General features: G+C 49.3%; 1 protein-coding gene across 1 annotated transcript; it reads right to left on the bottom strand.

Annotated features, from left to right (window-relative positions):
• Nucleotides 1–4,230: 4,230 nt before the first annotated feature.
• On the bottom strand, nucleotides 4,231–6,110 carry LOC123095161 (monooxygenase 2). The gene is made up of 4 exons (XM_044516972.1): nucleotides 5,893–6,110; nucleotides 5,602–5,748; nucleotides 5,410–5,478; nucleotides 4,231–5,315 (listed from the first exon to the last, which is right to left on the bottom strand). The coding sequence occupies exons 1-4, from the start codon at nucleotides 5,976–5,978 to the stop codon at nucleotides 4,385–4,387; spliced, it is 1,233 nt and encodes a 410-aa protein (XP_044372907.1). The 5' UTR covers nucleotides 5,979–6,110; the 3' UTR covers nucleotides 4,231–4,384.
• Between the last annotated feature and the right edge of the window lie 10,028 nt (nucleotides 6,111–16,138).

Raw genomic sequence — 16,138 nt, 5'->3', positions numbered from 1 at the left:
TATATCCCCAACACTCGGTACTCCGCGCCTGCGCTTGCCCCATTTGCACTAAAGAGGAAACAAGGACACTGTACAGGCTGGCGCCCGCCTGGTCTTGATCGTCATGGCTTGCATCATGAGCACCTTGCGAGGTACTCCTTGCCTTGATCTCTCCGCCTCCTCGCGAGTCTTCCTGGTGAGGCCGCCCCTGAGGAGGCCTTGCGTCGTCCGCCCCGCGAGGCTTGGCCCCTCGCGAGGGCTTTGAGCGTTTGTTGATGAAGACGGGCCGTACTAGGCCACTGGCTGAGCCACGCTGTAGGCCGCAGGCAGGCAAGTCTGGGGACCCCCCTTCCAGAACGCCGACAGTACTATGCATTGATGGGTGGTAGATTGGAGAGGGAAGGAGAGAACACACTGCCTATGACAATCGTCAATATATAACACGATGATGAGATGGATCAAGGCCTTAATCCGATCATTTGTAAAACCAACCAAAATTTCTTTTTGTAAAAGCTATTCCACTGATTAGAACTGATTCACATGAACACATGCATTTTAATATTCCTTTAGGTTTTCCGGGCTAACGAACAATAAGAAGAGCAGAATCTACTTCAGTTTCTCCCGCTGCCAATATAGGACACATTGCAAAGTCATGGGTTTGTATTGTTCCAAGAATTTCAAAGACCATTTTACTTATATTTGGCATTGCCAAAGTATAACACTTAAATTCTAATATGTTTTCAAATGAATAGTCATATCCAACTCCATGAAAATTGACAATATTAGTTAAAAATCAAAGAGCCGCAATGTACAACAAATTATTGTGACATAAACTGAGAACTTTGTGTCGGTGCCACAACACTTGCTGCACCGCCAAGGAGGTTGGGATGTGAATGATACGCAAAAGTCATGGTAGGGGCTTAGGTGAATGTGGTATCTAGGTTTTCCTTTTGACCATGGGCGGAAAATATAGGATGATGAGACATCGAGAGATCTCAAGCAACCAGTCTCCATATCAATTCACATCCTAGGCATGGAACACATATCTGGTGATACGGGAGCTTCGATGCTCCCATGCTTCATGAGCTCCCCCATCAAAGTATCATTGATCCAACTGCTATGGGGAGAGCTCGTGCAAAATTGTTATCAAAAACCTGAGAAGCCTTTAATTATGCACAACTCCCAAGTCACTAAAGATGGCCATTGGGTCCACGATACAACTTTTGGGAACCTCCTAGGGCATGGGAGCATGGTGGTTGCCGCACACCCACTGCCACCCTAGAACATGCCTTCCCCATTACTAGCGCCTCAGCATGTGCCAACAACATCATCCCACACACCCTCCCTCTGTCGATGGGACAAACATTGTCAGCTAGCCTTGACAGGAAAGGGGGGAGGTGTTGCAAAGGAAAATGGACCTGAATGTAAACAACACGAAGAAAACGGTGGGGATGAAAAAAAAAGAAATCGGTCTATTTTTTAACACGAGAAGGGTCCAGAAGGACCCAATATTTCATTAAGTCGAAGTGGTGGGAAGTACAATTTACATGTCTGATCTCAAAGAAATACTAACAGGTTCGTGAATCTTATGAAATGGACACGATGAAACCAATCTCGTTAGTGCCTACGACGGAACCACTTGGTCTGACTAGCGCCCCCCCCCCCCCCCCCCCAACTATACACCATAGACTCCACCTTGAAGCCGTATTTGTACACTGAATCCTTTTCCAGACAGTATAATTATTATTGTCCAAGAATTCACCCGATTAATCAGTTAACGGGCTAGTTAATTGCTACTCATAGCATGGCCGAATCGAATAACACCCATTCGCCGGGTTAACTTGTTAGGCCGATTAATTGGCCGGTTAGACCGATTAATCAGTTGTTAGGCTGATTAATACCTGCTGGCCCATTAACAGGTGGGCAAATATAGCCCAAATTGCTGGCTCGTAACCCCTTCCAGCCCCATCCCGCTCCTTAATAGCTAGCTTAGTAATTTCACCTCCTCTGTATGCTTTTTATATGTGTACGACATCATGTTTTGGTATATTACATAGCTGGTAGCATGAGAGTATGCTATAATACATACAAAAACTAGATATATTTGGCCACTTCCTATTCAATCTACCGATTAATGGTCGACTGATTAATCCAGTTAATAGGACGATTCGCCGATTAATCGCTACTCTTGCACCGACTGAGCATCTACCAGTTAACGATTTCTTGAATTATGATAATTACAACCGTATTTGGAACCCTTTACAAAGATTTTGGACTTCTAGTACACAGTTCCAGAGTTTGAGGACCGATGTAGATGTGTACACACAAGTTCTTGACACCGTCAAGGTACACAGTTTTAGAATTCCAAACACCATTTTAGAGTTATTTGTCATTGCCAAAGTAGAACAGTTAAATTCTAATATGTTCTAAGAATAATTAGGCCTATCCAACTCTACGAAAATTAGATAATATTACTCAAAAATCATAGAGCCACAATGCAGTACAAAGTGATGTGACAAAACTGAGGCAATGGAATCGGTGCCACAGGTTGCACTGCCAAGGAGTTTGGGAGTCAATGATAAACACATGCAATCGATGTCCCAACGTGTCCCTGCCGTTGGGAGATCTCAAGCAGTCGGTCTCCATGCCAGTTCACATCTTGGGCATGGAGCACATATCCCGTGATACGGGAGCTTCAATGCTCCCATGCTCCAGGAGCTCCCAGCCAACGGATGATGGATCAAAGCGCTACAGCGAAGAGCTTGTGCAAAATTGTGAAAATATCCTAATGAGTCTCTTAATTATGCATAGCTCCCATGTCTCTGAAGATGGCCGTTAGATCCATCATCCAATGGCTAGGGAGATCCTGGAGCATGGAGGCTCCCATGTGCTTGAGCTTTTTTTAGAAATGGAGAAAGACCCCGAGCATCCACTTTATTAATTATTCACAAAAGATCTTACAAGAAAATACAACAGTAAGTCTAAAGCCACAATCTAGGCAACATCTGTCGCTACTCCTATCCAGTTGATGAAGGGATGCTGATAGTCCAGGCCTAATAGCACAAACCTCGCAGTCAAGCCTAACACCTAAGACCTGAGGTCCCAACCTAGCCACTTATCGGGTCTTGGGCACACACTAGTCCGGCATGCTCTCAGAGGTCGCTGCCGCCAACTGCCACCGCTCCATCTTCAGAGCTGTACTGACGCATCAACCTTGCTCGGTCTAGCTGTCGTCGATGCCACCACGGCGCCCAACGGCACCACCTCCCTGCGCGCAAACAGCTGAGCACGTCGCGGTCGGCACTGATACACCTTAGCACCATGCTGCCAAGTACCACCAGCCGACACAGCTTGAAGTCTTTGGAAGATCTATCGTGCGTAGCACCTGCCGACCAGGCATGACAAAGCGTAGCACCTGTCGGTCAGGCATGAATGGACATCTCCTTCGAAGCTCCGTGCAAGACGAAGCCGCTCCTTCTGACTTCCAGCGCTGCTCCACAAACGATGCTCCCAAGAGAGAAACGACACCGCCGTGTCGCCATCGTTCGATCCGAAACACCAGATTATAGGGTTCCCCCGAAGCAGCACGAGTGGGTCGACAATAGTTACACGACGATGCCTTCATCAAGGTAACGGCGTATAACGCCGCCATCATCTGCCGTCGGCTCAGTTTTCACCGACAACCATGTCTTCCCAACTCGCAGCCGGAACTAGATGATGGATCTTGAGATCCGATCACCAAGCCTCTGGCCGGCCACCTCCGACGAAGAAGATGACCACCACCACTGGCCAACGAGACGACGCGAGACAAAGTAGGGCACTGCCAGCGTGCGTCGTGGCCAGCACCACCGGTGCTAGGCCCGTCCGGGACCATGCCCCATGGCCGAGGGCAGCAGCAAGCGCTCCCACGACGGGAAGCAAACCCAAAGCCTAGATCCGGCCCACCTACACGCCGCCAAGTGGCCACCACCGAGCGCCGTTCAGGGGCAGCCCCGCCGCCGTGAGGGACGCCGCCCCACGGGCAGCAGGCGCCAGCTACCATCGGACCACCGCCGCACCACCGGCCGCTGCGAGATCTGCGCGGGGCAATGGCGAAACGATGATGATGCCCCGCCGCCACCTTCCCTGGGGTACACGCGGGCTTCACCAATGTCCCCTCCGACGGCGGCGAAGCGGGGGAGGAGTGAGAAGGGGAGGCCGGCGGCGGGGTTAGGGTTTCCCCCGTGCACCAGAGGGATGTGCCTAAGCGAATGACCAATTCCATGAGCCTGTGCTTGAAAGCCGTATTCGTACAACTGGATACATAGGACCGTCACTGGTGGAAAAACAGGCTTTCGTCCAGCCCCATAAGTCGCGAACCAGACCCCTTTACAAATGGCTTCTGCCAGAACCAGACCCCTCGCAGTCAAAGTGTGCCACAGTCGTAGTCCGGCGTCATGAGGAGCCCCTTGGCGAGCACCCCTGACAGCAGCCTGTCCCGCGCAAATCTCACCACGGCGTGCTCGCTCTGCTGCACACGCCCCACCATGTAGGACGCCGCGATCACCTGCGCGCTCCTCCACCGCCGGATCCCGGCGTACCGGCGCAGAGCCGCCTCGATCGTCTCAGTGCCGTCGCCATCGCGGGCCATGGCGTCGCCGAGGCACCGCGCGAGGACGACGGCATCCTCCAGCGCGATGCACGCGCCCTGTGCCAGGTCCGGCGTCGTGGGGTGGAGCGCGTCGCCGGCGACGCACACGTTCCCCTTGCTGATGCTCCCGAAGAGGAGCGACAGCGGCGGGCGGTACCTCAGGGGCGCCACGAGGACGTCGTTCATCTCGCTCCTCTCGACCGCTTCCAGCACCTCGTCAGGTGCCTTGATGCTCCGCAGCTTGGCCAGGACGAACTGCTTCATCTCCGCCGGGCTATGGTCAACGTCCTCCTTCCCGTCCGGACAGGAAGGTGACCACGTCAGGAACCAGTACACGTCCGTGTCGCCGCAGGGCACCAGGCCGGCACGGAAGCCGTTGCCGCTGAACTGCATGAACTTGGGCTGGAAGCCGTGGCCATTGGGGTACTTGACGTGCCCCCGCGTGGCTCTACGCCCCGAGTCCAGCGGCTTGGCGAGCCCCAGCCATTTGGCCACCACTGAGTTGATCCCGTCGCAACCGATCAGCACCTTTGCTCGGAGCATCGAACCGTCGGCGAGATGGAGGATCTTGGCATCGCCACCGCCTTCTTTGTCGTCGTCGATGGAGACGATCCTGGAGTTGTAGCGGATGGTGTCTGCCGGAAGCTCTTCCTCCAGCGCCTGGAGGAGCACGTTACGCTGCACGCACCGGGCTTCGTGGGGTCCCCTGCATCAAGGAGCAACACAGATAAATTCACCCAAGAACAGAGCAACTTCAGAGCAAGTTCGTGTCTGATATTGATGTTGGATGGATATCTCACAGTTTGCCTTGCACCCGGAGATCCAGCTCTCGCACCACTTCCCCGGTAGTCGGAGACATGACGCGCACCCTAGCGAGAGGAGAAAAATGAAGAGAAAAACATACCCACGTCAGAACGGCTAACTCGATACGTATGATCGTGATAAGCTTCAGAAAAAAGATGGAGATCAAGATCGAGCTTTACTGCACGTACCCCTGAACCTGCAGGTGGTGGCTCCTCATCTTGTCGCCGACGCCGAGGGCGTCAAGCGCGCGGAAGGCGTTGGTCCATGTCATGAACGCGAAGCCGGACGTCCGAAGCGCCGGCGACGACTCCAGCACCACGCTCCGCACGCCCTTCCTGCATCCAGTGCGATCCTCGTTTAGTTAAGCCTATGTGTCACACACACATGGAGCTGGCTGTGAGATCCTCGTTCACGAAGAATTCAGAGAGCATGTGAGTCGTCTCTGCCTCTATGGAGATGTGACTGGTGTGCCGGCGTACCTGTGGAGTCCCAGGGCGACGCCGACACCGGCGAGGCCGGCGCCGACAATGACCACGTCCTCGGCGGCGTCCTGCTGCGGTTGCATGTTTGCTTACACTGGCTTCGACGACTGATCTATACGGTTTGTCGTGTGTTCGTGTATGCTCGCGAGTGAATTTGAGTTGGTTTCCACTGCTCTAGTACCATTCAGCAAGTCAATGCGGTATGTATATATGCGTCTGCCGCCAAGGAGTTTGGCTCCAAGAAAACTGAAGCAGCGGAGAAGGAGGCGGCTCTGGCGTCACTGCTGATGATGCCGCGCGGCTGCCTTGCTGGTTGGCCTTGTAGAACAATGGTCAACTTGGGCACTTGGCAACTTGCATCTGTCCTTTTTGAGTATCATACTAGTGGCTTTTTCTTTGGAGTAGTTCTTTATCCGAGGGTTTGGGAGCAAGGTAGAATACAAAAACGGTTGATGGGCACATGCAAATATGTTGGCCATTGCTTCGTTTTCGGTCCTCGAGAGTGGGTGACACCTTGTTTTCGGTTCTCTTTTAAAAGCAACTCTATCAGACCCCGCATCCCGTCCGGCCTGTAAAACGCGTTTGCAGTTAGCGAAAAACGGCTTTTACAGGCCAGCAAGGACGGCCGCAGACGTAGACACCTCAAACGGTATACGGGTTGGCTTTACTGTGTCTGCTCTTACACTGCTGCTTTCCACATCTCATCGGCCTGCCAAATATCAAATCCAACATAATACAACAAACGGAAGCAAACTAAATAATTATTGAAATTCAACACACTACAACAATCATCCACATTACAAATAATTATTCAAATCTTAAATAATGCAATACAAAACTTGTGACGAATACGAATACAAATGAATACAAAAATGAGTCACTGTCCAACCCTTTGCCAATGGTGCTCAATGAGATCCTCCCGAAGTTGAAAGTGTGTGTTTGCATTTTCAATCTCCTTGTATGTCTGAAGAAAAGCTCTAATGCGGTTAGGGTCTCTAGCTGGTTTGACACGGCTACCCACATTGTCGTAGAAGAATTCCAAGTTCATTCATCTCTCATCTTTAAGAATCATATTGTGAAGGATAACACAACATGTCATGATATTTTTTCAAGATTTTCTTAGCCCAAAAATGAGCAGGACCACAGACAATGGCAAACCTAGATTGCAAAACACCAAATGCTCTTTCAATGTCTTTTCGGGCTGCCTCTTGCACCCGTGCAGATTCACACTGTTTTTTAGTTTTGGGTTCTTTGATGCTCTTGACAAATATGCACCAAGGAGGGTATATACCATCTGCAAGATAGTACCCTTTTGTGTATTCATGCCCATTGGTAGCGTAGTTGCAAGCAGGAGCATCGCCACTAGCAAGCCTAGCAAACAAATGAGACCGTTGCAACACATTGATATCATTGAAAGTGCCCGGCATACCAAACAAGCAATGCCAAATTCATAAATCCTCAGATGCTACGGCCTCTAGCACAATTCTTGCATCACGAGACTTGCCACAGTACATTCCTTGCCATGCCCTCAGGCAATTTTTCCATGTCCAATGCATACAATCAATGCTACCTAGCATGCCAGGCCAACCTCTCCTCTCATTAGATGCCATCAATTTCTTTGTGTCATCCTCGTTGGGTGCCCGAAGATACTCAGAACCAAAAATACGGATGGTCACTTTTGCAAATCTACGCACTGACTCAATTGTAGTATCTTCACCAATGTGAAGGTACTTATCGGCATAGTCAGCCGGAACGCCATATGCAATCACCTGCATAGCTGCATCGATTTTTTGATATGCACTAAATCCCTTTAAGCCCTCAGCATTTCTTCCTTGAGTAAAATACCGGCAATTTTCCTCGCAAGCTTGAACAATTTTCACAAAGAGAGATCGGCGCATTCGGTACCTTCTCCGGAAGAGGTGCGGTGGAATGTAGGATTCTCCACGAAGTAGTCTTGCATCAACATCTCGTTCTCAAGATGACGATTCCGAGGAATGCAAAGACGCCCGACGGTCGATCCTCTCCTTCTCTTCCGGTTCTCGTCTTTGTGCTCCTTCACGGCAAGTGCCATGACTAATGTCTGCTGCCGAAAGTTTGCAAGCATGGTCTCAACATCCGAGTCGTCCGAATCGGTGAGCAAGGACTTCTCGCACGGGCTCAACTCCATCTACATGCATACCGGCGCGTCAATCAACTATACCGCTCGCTCGCAAAAATCACAAAATACACACTAACCGGTGCCGGATGCGGCGGGTGATACCGGGCGGCGACGAGGGGCGGGCTCGAAGGTGGTCGATTCCCGGCGGCGGTAGCGACGAGGGCGATGCTCTTCTCGCCGAATCCGGGAGAGGGGGGGTCGGTACAGCGTGACGACGCGGGAGGGTGGGGGACGGCCCCACGGCGCAATTCTGCCCGCAGATTTGGCCGGAATTGCCGTCGGCAGACGGGCGGAAGCAAGGGCGGTCGGCGGTGGAAGGGGGTGGGAAAAATGCGTGCGGGCTGAAATGTCCCTCCCGCTAAGTGATTCTGTGTGATGCAGGGCACCGCAACTGCGACGGGGAAACCCGTGTATTCGCGGGTTGGAGCCGAGATTTTGCCGCGCCCCTTAAATTTTTTGCGGGCCGGGGCGGTATGCGGGGTCTGATCGGGCCGGCTTTTCCGCCCCTACCCGCATTTTGGCGGTTATTTTTCAGGTCGGCGGCGGATGCGGGGTCTGTTAGAGTTGCTCTAAGTACCAGTTATGTACCTTTATTTTATGGAAACCAGTTATGTACTTCGTATATTACGTTCAAGTACACACGCATCAAGCCCAAAAAGCGATTCAGAGCCCGGAAAAAGTCTAAAATAAATCATAAGTTTGTAGACAAAAGCTAAATCAAACCCTGAACTTTGAATCCTTAAAATCAGCACACCGAACTATAACGATCCCGGTCTATTTTACACCTTAAGCGTGTTTTCAAGGGTATTCTCGATGCGGCAGGTAAAGCTATGACTGGGCCGACCCATCAGGCGCGAAGAGTCTTTTTCTTTTAGTATCGCGCAACTTAACAACAACAACAACAAAAAGATTAGGGTTTCTGCCTCCCGCCGTGGCCGCCGCAGGTCCGCCTCCTCTCCGGTGGCCCTAGGGCCATGGGGGCGCGGTGGATCTCGGCAAGGGCCGGCGGGAGGGCTCCGTTTTTAGTAGTTTCTTTCAGCTTTGCTAGGGTTTGTGTCCTCCTCAGGAAGACGAGACGGCGGCGGCTCCCTGAAGAGGGAATAAAGGTCTCCCCGCTTAGTCCCCGTTCCGGCGGCGCGTCTAGCACCGTTGGTGGGCGTGTGGAGGTGTGTCTCCGGTGGATCTATCTTTGGTGGATTTGCTCGGATCTCGTCGTTGTTCGTCTACGTTCGCGTGTCTTCGGATTGGATCTTTTTGATCTACGTTATTCTTCATCTGCGACGGTTGCTGTTCTGGTGCGCTGGTCCTACGGGGCCTTAGCACGACGACTTCCCGACTGTCTACTACAACAAGTTGTGCCCGACTCCGGCGATGGAGGGGCGATGACGGCGGCGCGCCTTCGGCTCGCTTCAGTGCTGGTAGTCGTCGCTAGGTGGTCTATGAATCTGGATGTAATTTTTATTATTTCTGGTATTCGTTGTACTGCCATGATTGAAGATGAATAGATCGGAAATTTTCTTGAAAAAAAATAGTATCGCGCAACTTCAAATACCCAATTGGAAAAAAAAATTACAGACAAGGATTCAAACTTGGGACCTGCTGCTTCCGAGCTCATACAACCAACCACCCTTGCTAATAAGACACTGCAGGGTCGAGATGTGAAACATTTAATTTCGGAGCATTTTCTTGGAAATGGTCAACAAGTTTGAGATCCAAGTGTTCTTAAAAGCAAAAAGAAACACAAAGAAAATTGGAAAACACGGACCATTTTTTAAATCCCTGAACATTTTTTGAAGTGTGAACACTTTAAAAAAAGCAAACAAAATTTTGAAAATATGAATAGTTTTCAAACCTAAACAAATAAGTGCGAAGAATTTTCCAAGACGAGAATTTCTTGAAACATAAACATTTCTTTGTAAAAATGTGAACAAATTCTGAAACCTGAATAACATTTTAATGTGCGAACACTTTCTAACTTTTTAAAAATGGGAACAAATTTTCACAAAATTGTTCGCACTTTCATATTTTGTTCAGCTTTTGAAATTATTCCTTTTATAAAAGTGTTCGCACTTTAACAATCGTAGGGGGTTTCAAAAATGGTTCACGTTTTCAAAATTTGTTTGTGTATTCCACATAATTCCAAAACATGTTCGGATTTCAAAATTGTTGACAAATTGTCAAGAAAATGTATCTAAAAATTTCAGAAATGTTTTCAAACCTCAACGCTACTGTTTGTTGTTAAATATTTTCGCGCTTCCCTTTTATCAACAACAGCTACGAGGTAGAGTGGCTATCCTGGTCACCAACGCTAGGTTGAAAGTACGATTCCTGACAACGTCTCAATTGTTTTGGTATTTTTAAGCTTACCTGGTGGGCTGGCCCAGTGCCGTCCAGCGGCCGATTTTAAGTTCGCCTAGTGGTCCTGCCCAGTACAGTCCGCCTGCAGTCAGAAATCCCGGGTTTCAGCTGCATGTCAACGATCCTTGTTTGGGAATGCACTCAAGGTTTAAAATAGAACGGAATCATATAGTTTGATGTGCTGATTTCAGAGATTCAATGTTTAGGGTTTGATTTAGCTTTTGTCTACAAGTTCAAGATTTATTTTAGACTTTTTCCTTCAGAGCCCATCCTCCCGGTCCCCCGGTAGCCTTTTTCTTGAGAAAGTCGAAAAGTTTATTTTAAACCTCATTTTTTTGCCAGAAATTTATCTTTTTTCGGTAGGATAGAAATTAGTGTGTTATTTAATGAGTTTTCTTATATAGATATAAACAAGACATCTATCTGTATACGTTAAAAAAATTAAGGAAGTTTTAAATATCCTTTTCATATATTTTAAGAAATCAGGCTCTCTATAGCCCAGGTTCCAAATTGCCTTACTCGATCTAATTTTCTTTTTAAATAAAAGTGCATCACGGGTTTCTTTGTATTGTAATTTTTTTGGTAACATTGAAGAATTTTATTCTTCGGATTTGTCTGGAAAAGTTTATTTTGGTCGTAGAACCGGGTTTTATAAAACTATGATGGAATGTTATTTATGTTTCTCGATTTCAATCGAAATCTGAACATATGCTAAAATACATGTTGTTTTCCTTTAAAAACTCCAATTTAATAAAATCCTCTCTTGCTAGAATTATCTCAACTAAGCAATTGTAGAAAGGTAGACATCATAAATCCTATCCTTCTAATCAGGGTAGTATAAGGGCATCTCTAATGCTGACCCGAAAATTTCCTCTGGCATCCGTCCACGGAAAGGGGGGAGGGGGCTAGTCCGCGGACACGAATGCGGAAGCCGGCCATCCAATGTTACCGTGTATATCACCGCCAGTAAAGGGCAATTTGAAATTCAAATCTTGTCCGATCCATAGTGCGCGCCGGACCACACCAGCGCCGGATCTATTGCCTGATCACAACCAACAAGAGTCAAATATGCTTAAGTTTTTTACATGCCCGATCCCGATCACAAAAGAATTTCAATCCGGCAATCTATGCAGAAAATTCAGATTTTCTGCCTTGCCAGACTGGCAATCTGACCCTCCTCGACGCCCAAGGTGCCGTCGCAGCCGCGTATGCAACCTTCGCGCCCACCTCCTTCTCCACCGCCTCCTCCTCCTCCTTGTCCATCTCCGACTCATCTTTCTACCGCTGCAACATCTTGAAACCGACGGCTTGCATGATCATTCTTGCGTCGTCATCCAAACACTACACCTACAAGGACAACATCTTGGCTTCATCCACATCGGCTGCGATCTTCGCCTTTTTTCTTCGTGCTCTGCCTTCTTCTCCTCCAGTATGAACTTCTTCTATTCGATCAAGGCTCTCTTCTCTTCGAGCGTTAGCTTCTTCTCGGTCGCCTCCGTCAACAGTTTGAACCTCTTCGCCTTTTTTCCTCCTTGATGTCCGAGCGCTTGACATATGCCTTCTCCTTCTAGGACAAGATGTCCTCGAACCTCTCCGTCATCTTGACCACAACACCTTCTCCCTTAGCCCTCTCATCCTCCCACTTCTTTCACCGAAACCCTCTTCTATCCTTCTTGGGTGATTCTTTTGTTGGGTCAGCTGGATCGCCGGTTTCTTCCTCGGTTGCTTGGGCGACGGTCTTGGCTATGAATAGGTTCCACTTTGGTTTCCCATTCAACTTCAACCAGCAATGCATGACAGTGAAGTTTTTCTTCTCCAACTTCTTGAACACCATACACGCATGAGAAGGCTACAAAAAAAAAGCCAACGGTCAACAAAACTATGCATATCCAGCTAGTGATCAACAAAACTCTTCATATCCGGATAATGATCAACCAACAAACCTAGGCATATACGGTTACAAAACTGGGCACATCTGGCCAAAGATCAACAAAACTATGCATATTCGGCTAGTGATCAACAAAACTATGCATATCCGGCCAATGATCAACAAAAGCTTGCATATATGGCCCCAACACTGTTCATATCCGGCCAATGATCAGCAAAAGCATATCCGGCTAAAAATGACGTACACAACTATGCATATCCGGTGATGTACCCTTATTAACAACTTACTTGCTCGGTGATTTGGGCACCACTAGACCACCGTGCAATGAGATGCACCAAGTGGACGCAATTCTTCGACACGGCCTCTTGGATGTTGTACCATCGATGGTTGAGGGACTTAGGTTCACGGTTGCAAATGACTATGTTGGAGTAGGGCGCGAAATCCTTGTGTTCATGGAACCATATGTGAATGTTGGCCCAAAAAGTTGAGCCCTTTTGCTCCATGCCATGGATCGAATCTAGGCTAGTGGCAAACCATGGATTGCACAACAGCTCATCCGCCCGCATGTTGAAGCTTTCTCCTCTACCCTTCTTTTTTGGATCACCGCCAAAACCATCTGGATTATGATGTTCAACGTCCTCATCCTCCTCCACCACCTCCTCCTCCTTTGCCTATTCGACAACCCAATCCTCGTACTACAGTGTGCCCATGCCGGTCAGTTGCGTGCATGCCTGGGAGTAGCCCTGCTGCGTGTGGGTGTAGTGGCCAGAATGGGTGGGATCCCAGTCTTCCACCTGCCCGACCTCATAGCCTACTTCTCCTTCGCCTCCGTCGTGGATGATGTCCAACATCTCCGTGTCTGTGTCATTGTACGCCTTCTCACCGGCTTTAGGCATAACAACGAACAGCGTGGGCACCTAGGTGCTCCCCGCCCGCTTTTCGTGCCCGGACGAGCTATGGCAAAACAGACTCCAAGATGAGAAGCGGCGCCGTGTTGACGTCGACGATTTAAGGCACTTGCCTCGATGGTGATTGTTGTGGACTTTCTACTGAGCTGCTTGGTGGCGTAGTGGTACGTATCCTTGTAATGCTTCACCATGGAGGCTTCTGGACGGTGGGCGACACCATCTGTCCTTCGCGGCCCTGGCCGTGATCTCCACCACGTCTGCGACCAGCACGCCCACCGCCATGAACGCCATCAACACGCCCTCCACCGACCTTCTGCTTCACGAGCATTGCCTCCTTTGCGGCCTTCACTTTGATGCGATGATTATGTCGCGTTGCTAAGTTGATCTTCTAGGAGAGGGTGATGCTTGGATCCTCGTGCACCTCCACCACCTCCATCTTTGGCAGGTCCTGGTCCGGTTCCATGCATCAGCACCGGCAGAGAAGAAGAAACTAGGAGAAAAGGGAGGGAATTGGGTGGAGAGCGGCGGGATGGAAGAAGAGAGTGGGGGATTTTGGAGTGGAAAAAATGTGAGATGCTACAAAATGGCAGGCTCTGCCTTCCTTTTGGGTGGGCCATGGGTGTAAGAGTCCAATGTGTCTCGTGTCTGGACTCCCGCAAAGCCCCCCCATGATTGGTTCCAGTTTGCGGGAAAAACGTGGTCCGGACCGCTCGACGGACGGATGCAGGACCGTGTTGGATGTTTTTCAGGGTCCGTACCATGCCGTCTGGACGTATGCGGGCAGTTTGAGGGTCGGCGTTGGAGATGCCCTAATTCTTGGCCACAAACTATATATGTCTTGCACTTTTTAATTGTACTACCATGCTTAAACTTGTTTTTGAACACCCACTTACATCCTTTGTTTGCAAGCATTAAGGCAATTAGTAATCTCCCATGTCCCATTGCTACGAACAACTGCCTTCCAATAGTTGACATATAAACATGCATATGTTTCTAAAATTGCAATTCGAGTATCAAGAACACATTGAAAGCGTCACCAAAAAGCTTTATGTTCCTTTTTCTCTTGCTCCTTTTAGGAGCTTCACTGTCTTCCTCCATAGTATGCCCATCATAGTATTACATCGGAATAACAATTTTAGATTCCTGACTAGAAATGATATACATATCTTATAGGAAAAAAATCCCTTGTAGAACATCACATGTTTGGCCTTCAAGATGGTACTAACGTTCATGTTGATTACTCCAAATCGGACAACTAGAAATCTAACCCAACCGGCCCATTCTCCTCGGGTTGGGCTGGCAAGCCTCCATTCGTGATCAAGACGCACTCTGAAAGCTGTACGTAGGAGGCATGATCAAAACTGCCTCCCCCGAAGACTTGACATATACTCCAAAATCGGTGCCGCCGCCTAGCTCGTAGCTACCAACCTTGTAACCCTAGGTACCCTCCCTGGCGTGTATACAAGGTTTAGCCCATAGAGGGGACATCAACGCAAAATCTTTCACCTAGCCTTAGAGTTAGACCACACATTACGATCTTGAGGTAGATCAACTCTATACTCGATACATCTTCATCAATATAAACATGAGCATGACGTAGAGTTTTACCTCCATCAAGTGGGCCCGAACCTGGGTAAACATCTTCTCCTTCATTCCTGTTACCCTCGATCTAAGATCCACAGCTCAGGACCGCCTACCCCGAGGTCTACCGGTTTGGACACCGACGCTGGTGCTTTCATTGAGAGTTCTGTTGTGTGATCACCAGAAGGATTGATGGCTCATCTATAGATCAACTACTCCAATGGCCTCAGGAGCATTTCTGCCCCGACCACCTTTTTGCACTGACTCAACATGTCATCTGGCCTCGGTCGAGAACTACGCCACATGTCGATTGTGACCTTTGGCGGCCTCAAGTACATCGCAGACTCCCGCGATGAGCTTGTCCTGTCGGTATGGGCCTCCGGCCGAATCGAGAGCCCATCCAGCGATGGGGGCTCGACCTCAGAATTGATCTCCATCGAGGCGTCATTAGAGACCCCCGACGTAACCACTTCGGTCGATGCCCTTCCGATCTCCGGCTCGGATGTAGATCCGCCCCCACTTTGGGAATCACATTAGGGTTGGACCTGACCTGGGCACATAATCTGGGATTACTCCTGGACCCATTCGCACTGAAGATACATCAAGTTACCAGCCGGGCACACTTTGAGTCAGCCCTGCTTACAACCCAGTAATGGATCCGGAAGAGCTATCCCACCTTACTGAGATGCTTGACCGTATCCATGGCATGTCCATCTCGGATGGCAAGACTTCGGTCTATGATCAAGTCGGACTTAAAGCCAATGATCGGGAAATTTACATCCCACCCACCACCCACCTAGTCGCCACAGTCAATGATTTAACCGACGTACTAGACTACGATGAGGCCATAGGCATGGATAAAGATGCCGAAGGCCCCGAAGAAGACACCTAGCCCCTGGTAAACACCGACAGGTGGACTGCTACATCTACTTACGATGTGTACATGGTGGACACCCCAATACCCCTCCGAGACGCCACCGAAGATGCAAAAGAGGCAATAATGGGGAACCTAGCGGCAATAATGCAACCACCGATAATGGCGACGCAGAAGCCGGCGACACTGATAACCCCGAGGGAGACCATCAAGCTTCCCCAGGGCAGAATGGCACACCAGAAAGACATCTTGAGGATTTAGATCCCGATGACCTCTTTGAAGGGGCCGATGACAATTATATGCCGGAGTTTGAGGAGGACAAAAGCTTCAGTACCAAGGACTTTGTTGTCCCCGAAGACCCCTTCGAAAAAGAGTGCTTCCGGCGGCGCCTCATTGCGACGGCTAGGAGCATGAAACGCAAGCAGCGATAGTTGCAGGCCAACACCGACGCACTAAAAGAAAAGTGGGTCAAAGTA

The sequence above is a fragment of the Triticum aestivum genome, chromosome 4B (genome assembly GCF_018294505.1).
Source record: "Triticum aestivum cultivar Chinese Spring chromosome 4B, IWGSC CS RefSeq v2.1, whole genome shotgun sequence".
NCBI lineage: Eukaryota > Viridiplantae > Streptophyta > Magnoliopsida > Poales > Poaceae > Triticum > Triticum aestivum.
This window is presented reverse-complemented; position numbering and strand designations above follow the sequence as displayed.

Coding starts and splice junctions, on each gene's coding strand:
- LOC123095161 (XM_044516972.1), bottom strand. CDS start 5,978: ATGCAACCGCAGCAGGACGCCGCCGAGGACGTGGTCATTGTCGGCGCC. Junction 5,749..5,892: donor GTCGCCCTGGGACTCCACAG/GTACGCCGGCAC, acceptor CACTGGATGCAG/GAAGGGCGTGCGGAGCGTGG. Junction 5,479..5,601: donor CACCACCTGCAGGTTCAGGG/GTACGTGCAGTA, acceptor TCCTCTCGCTAG/GGTGCGCGTCATGTCTCCGA.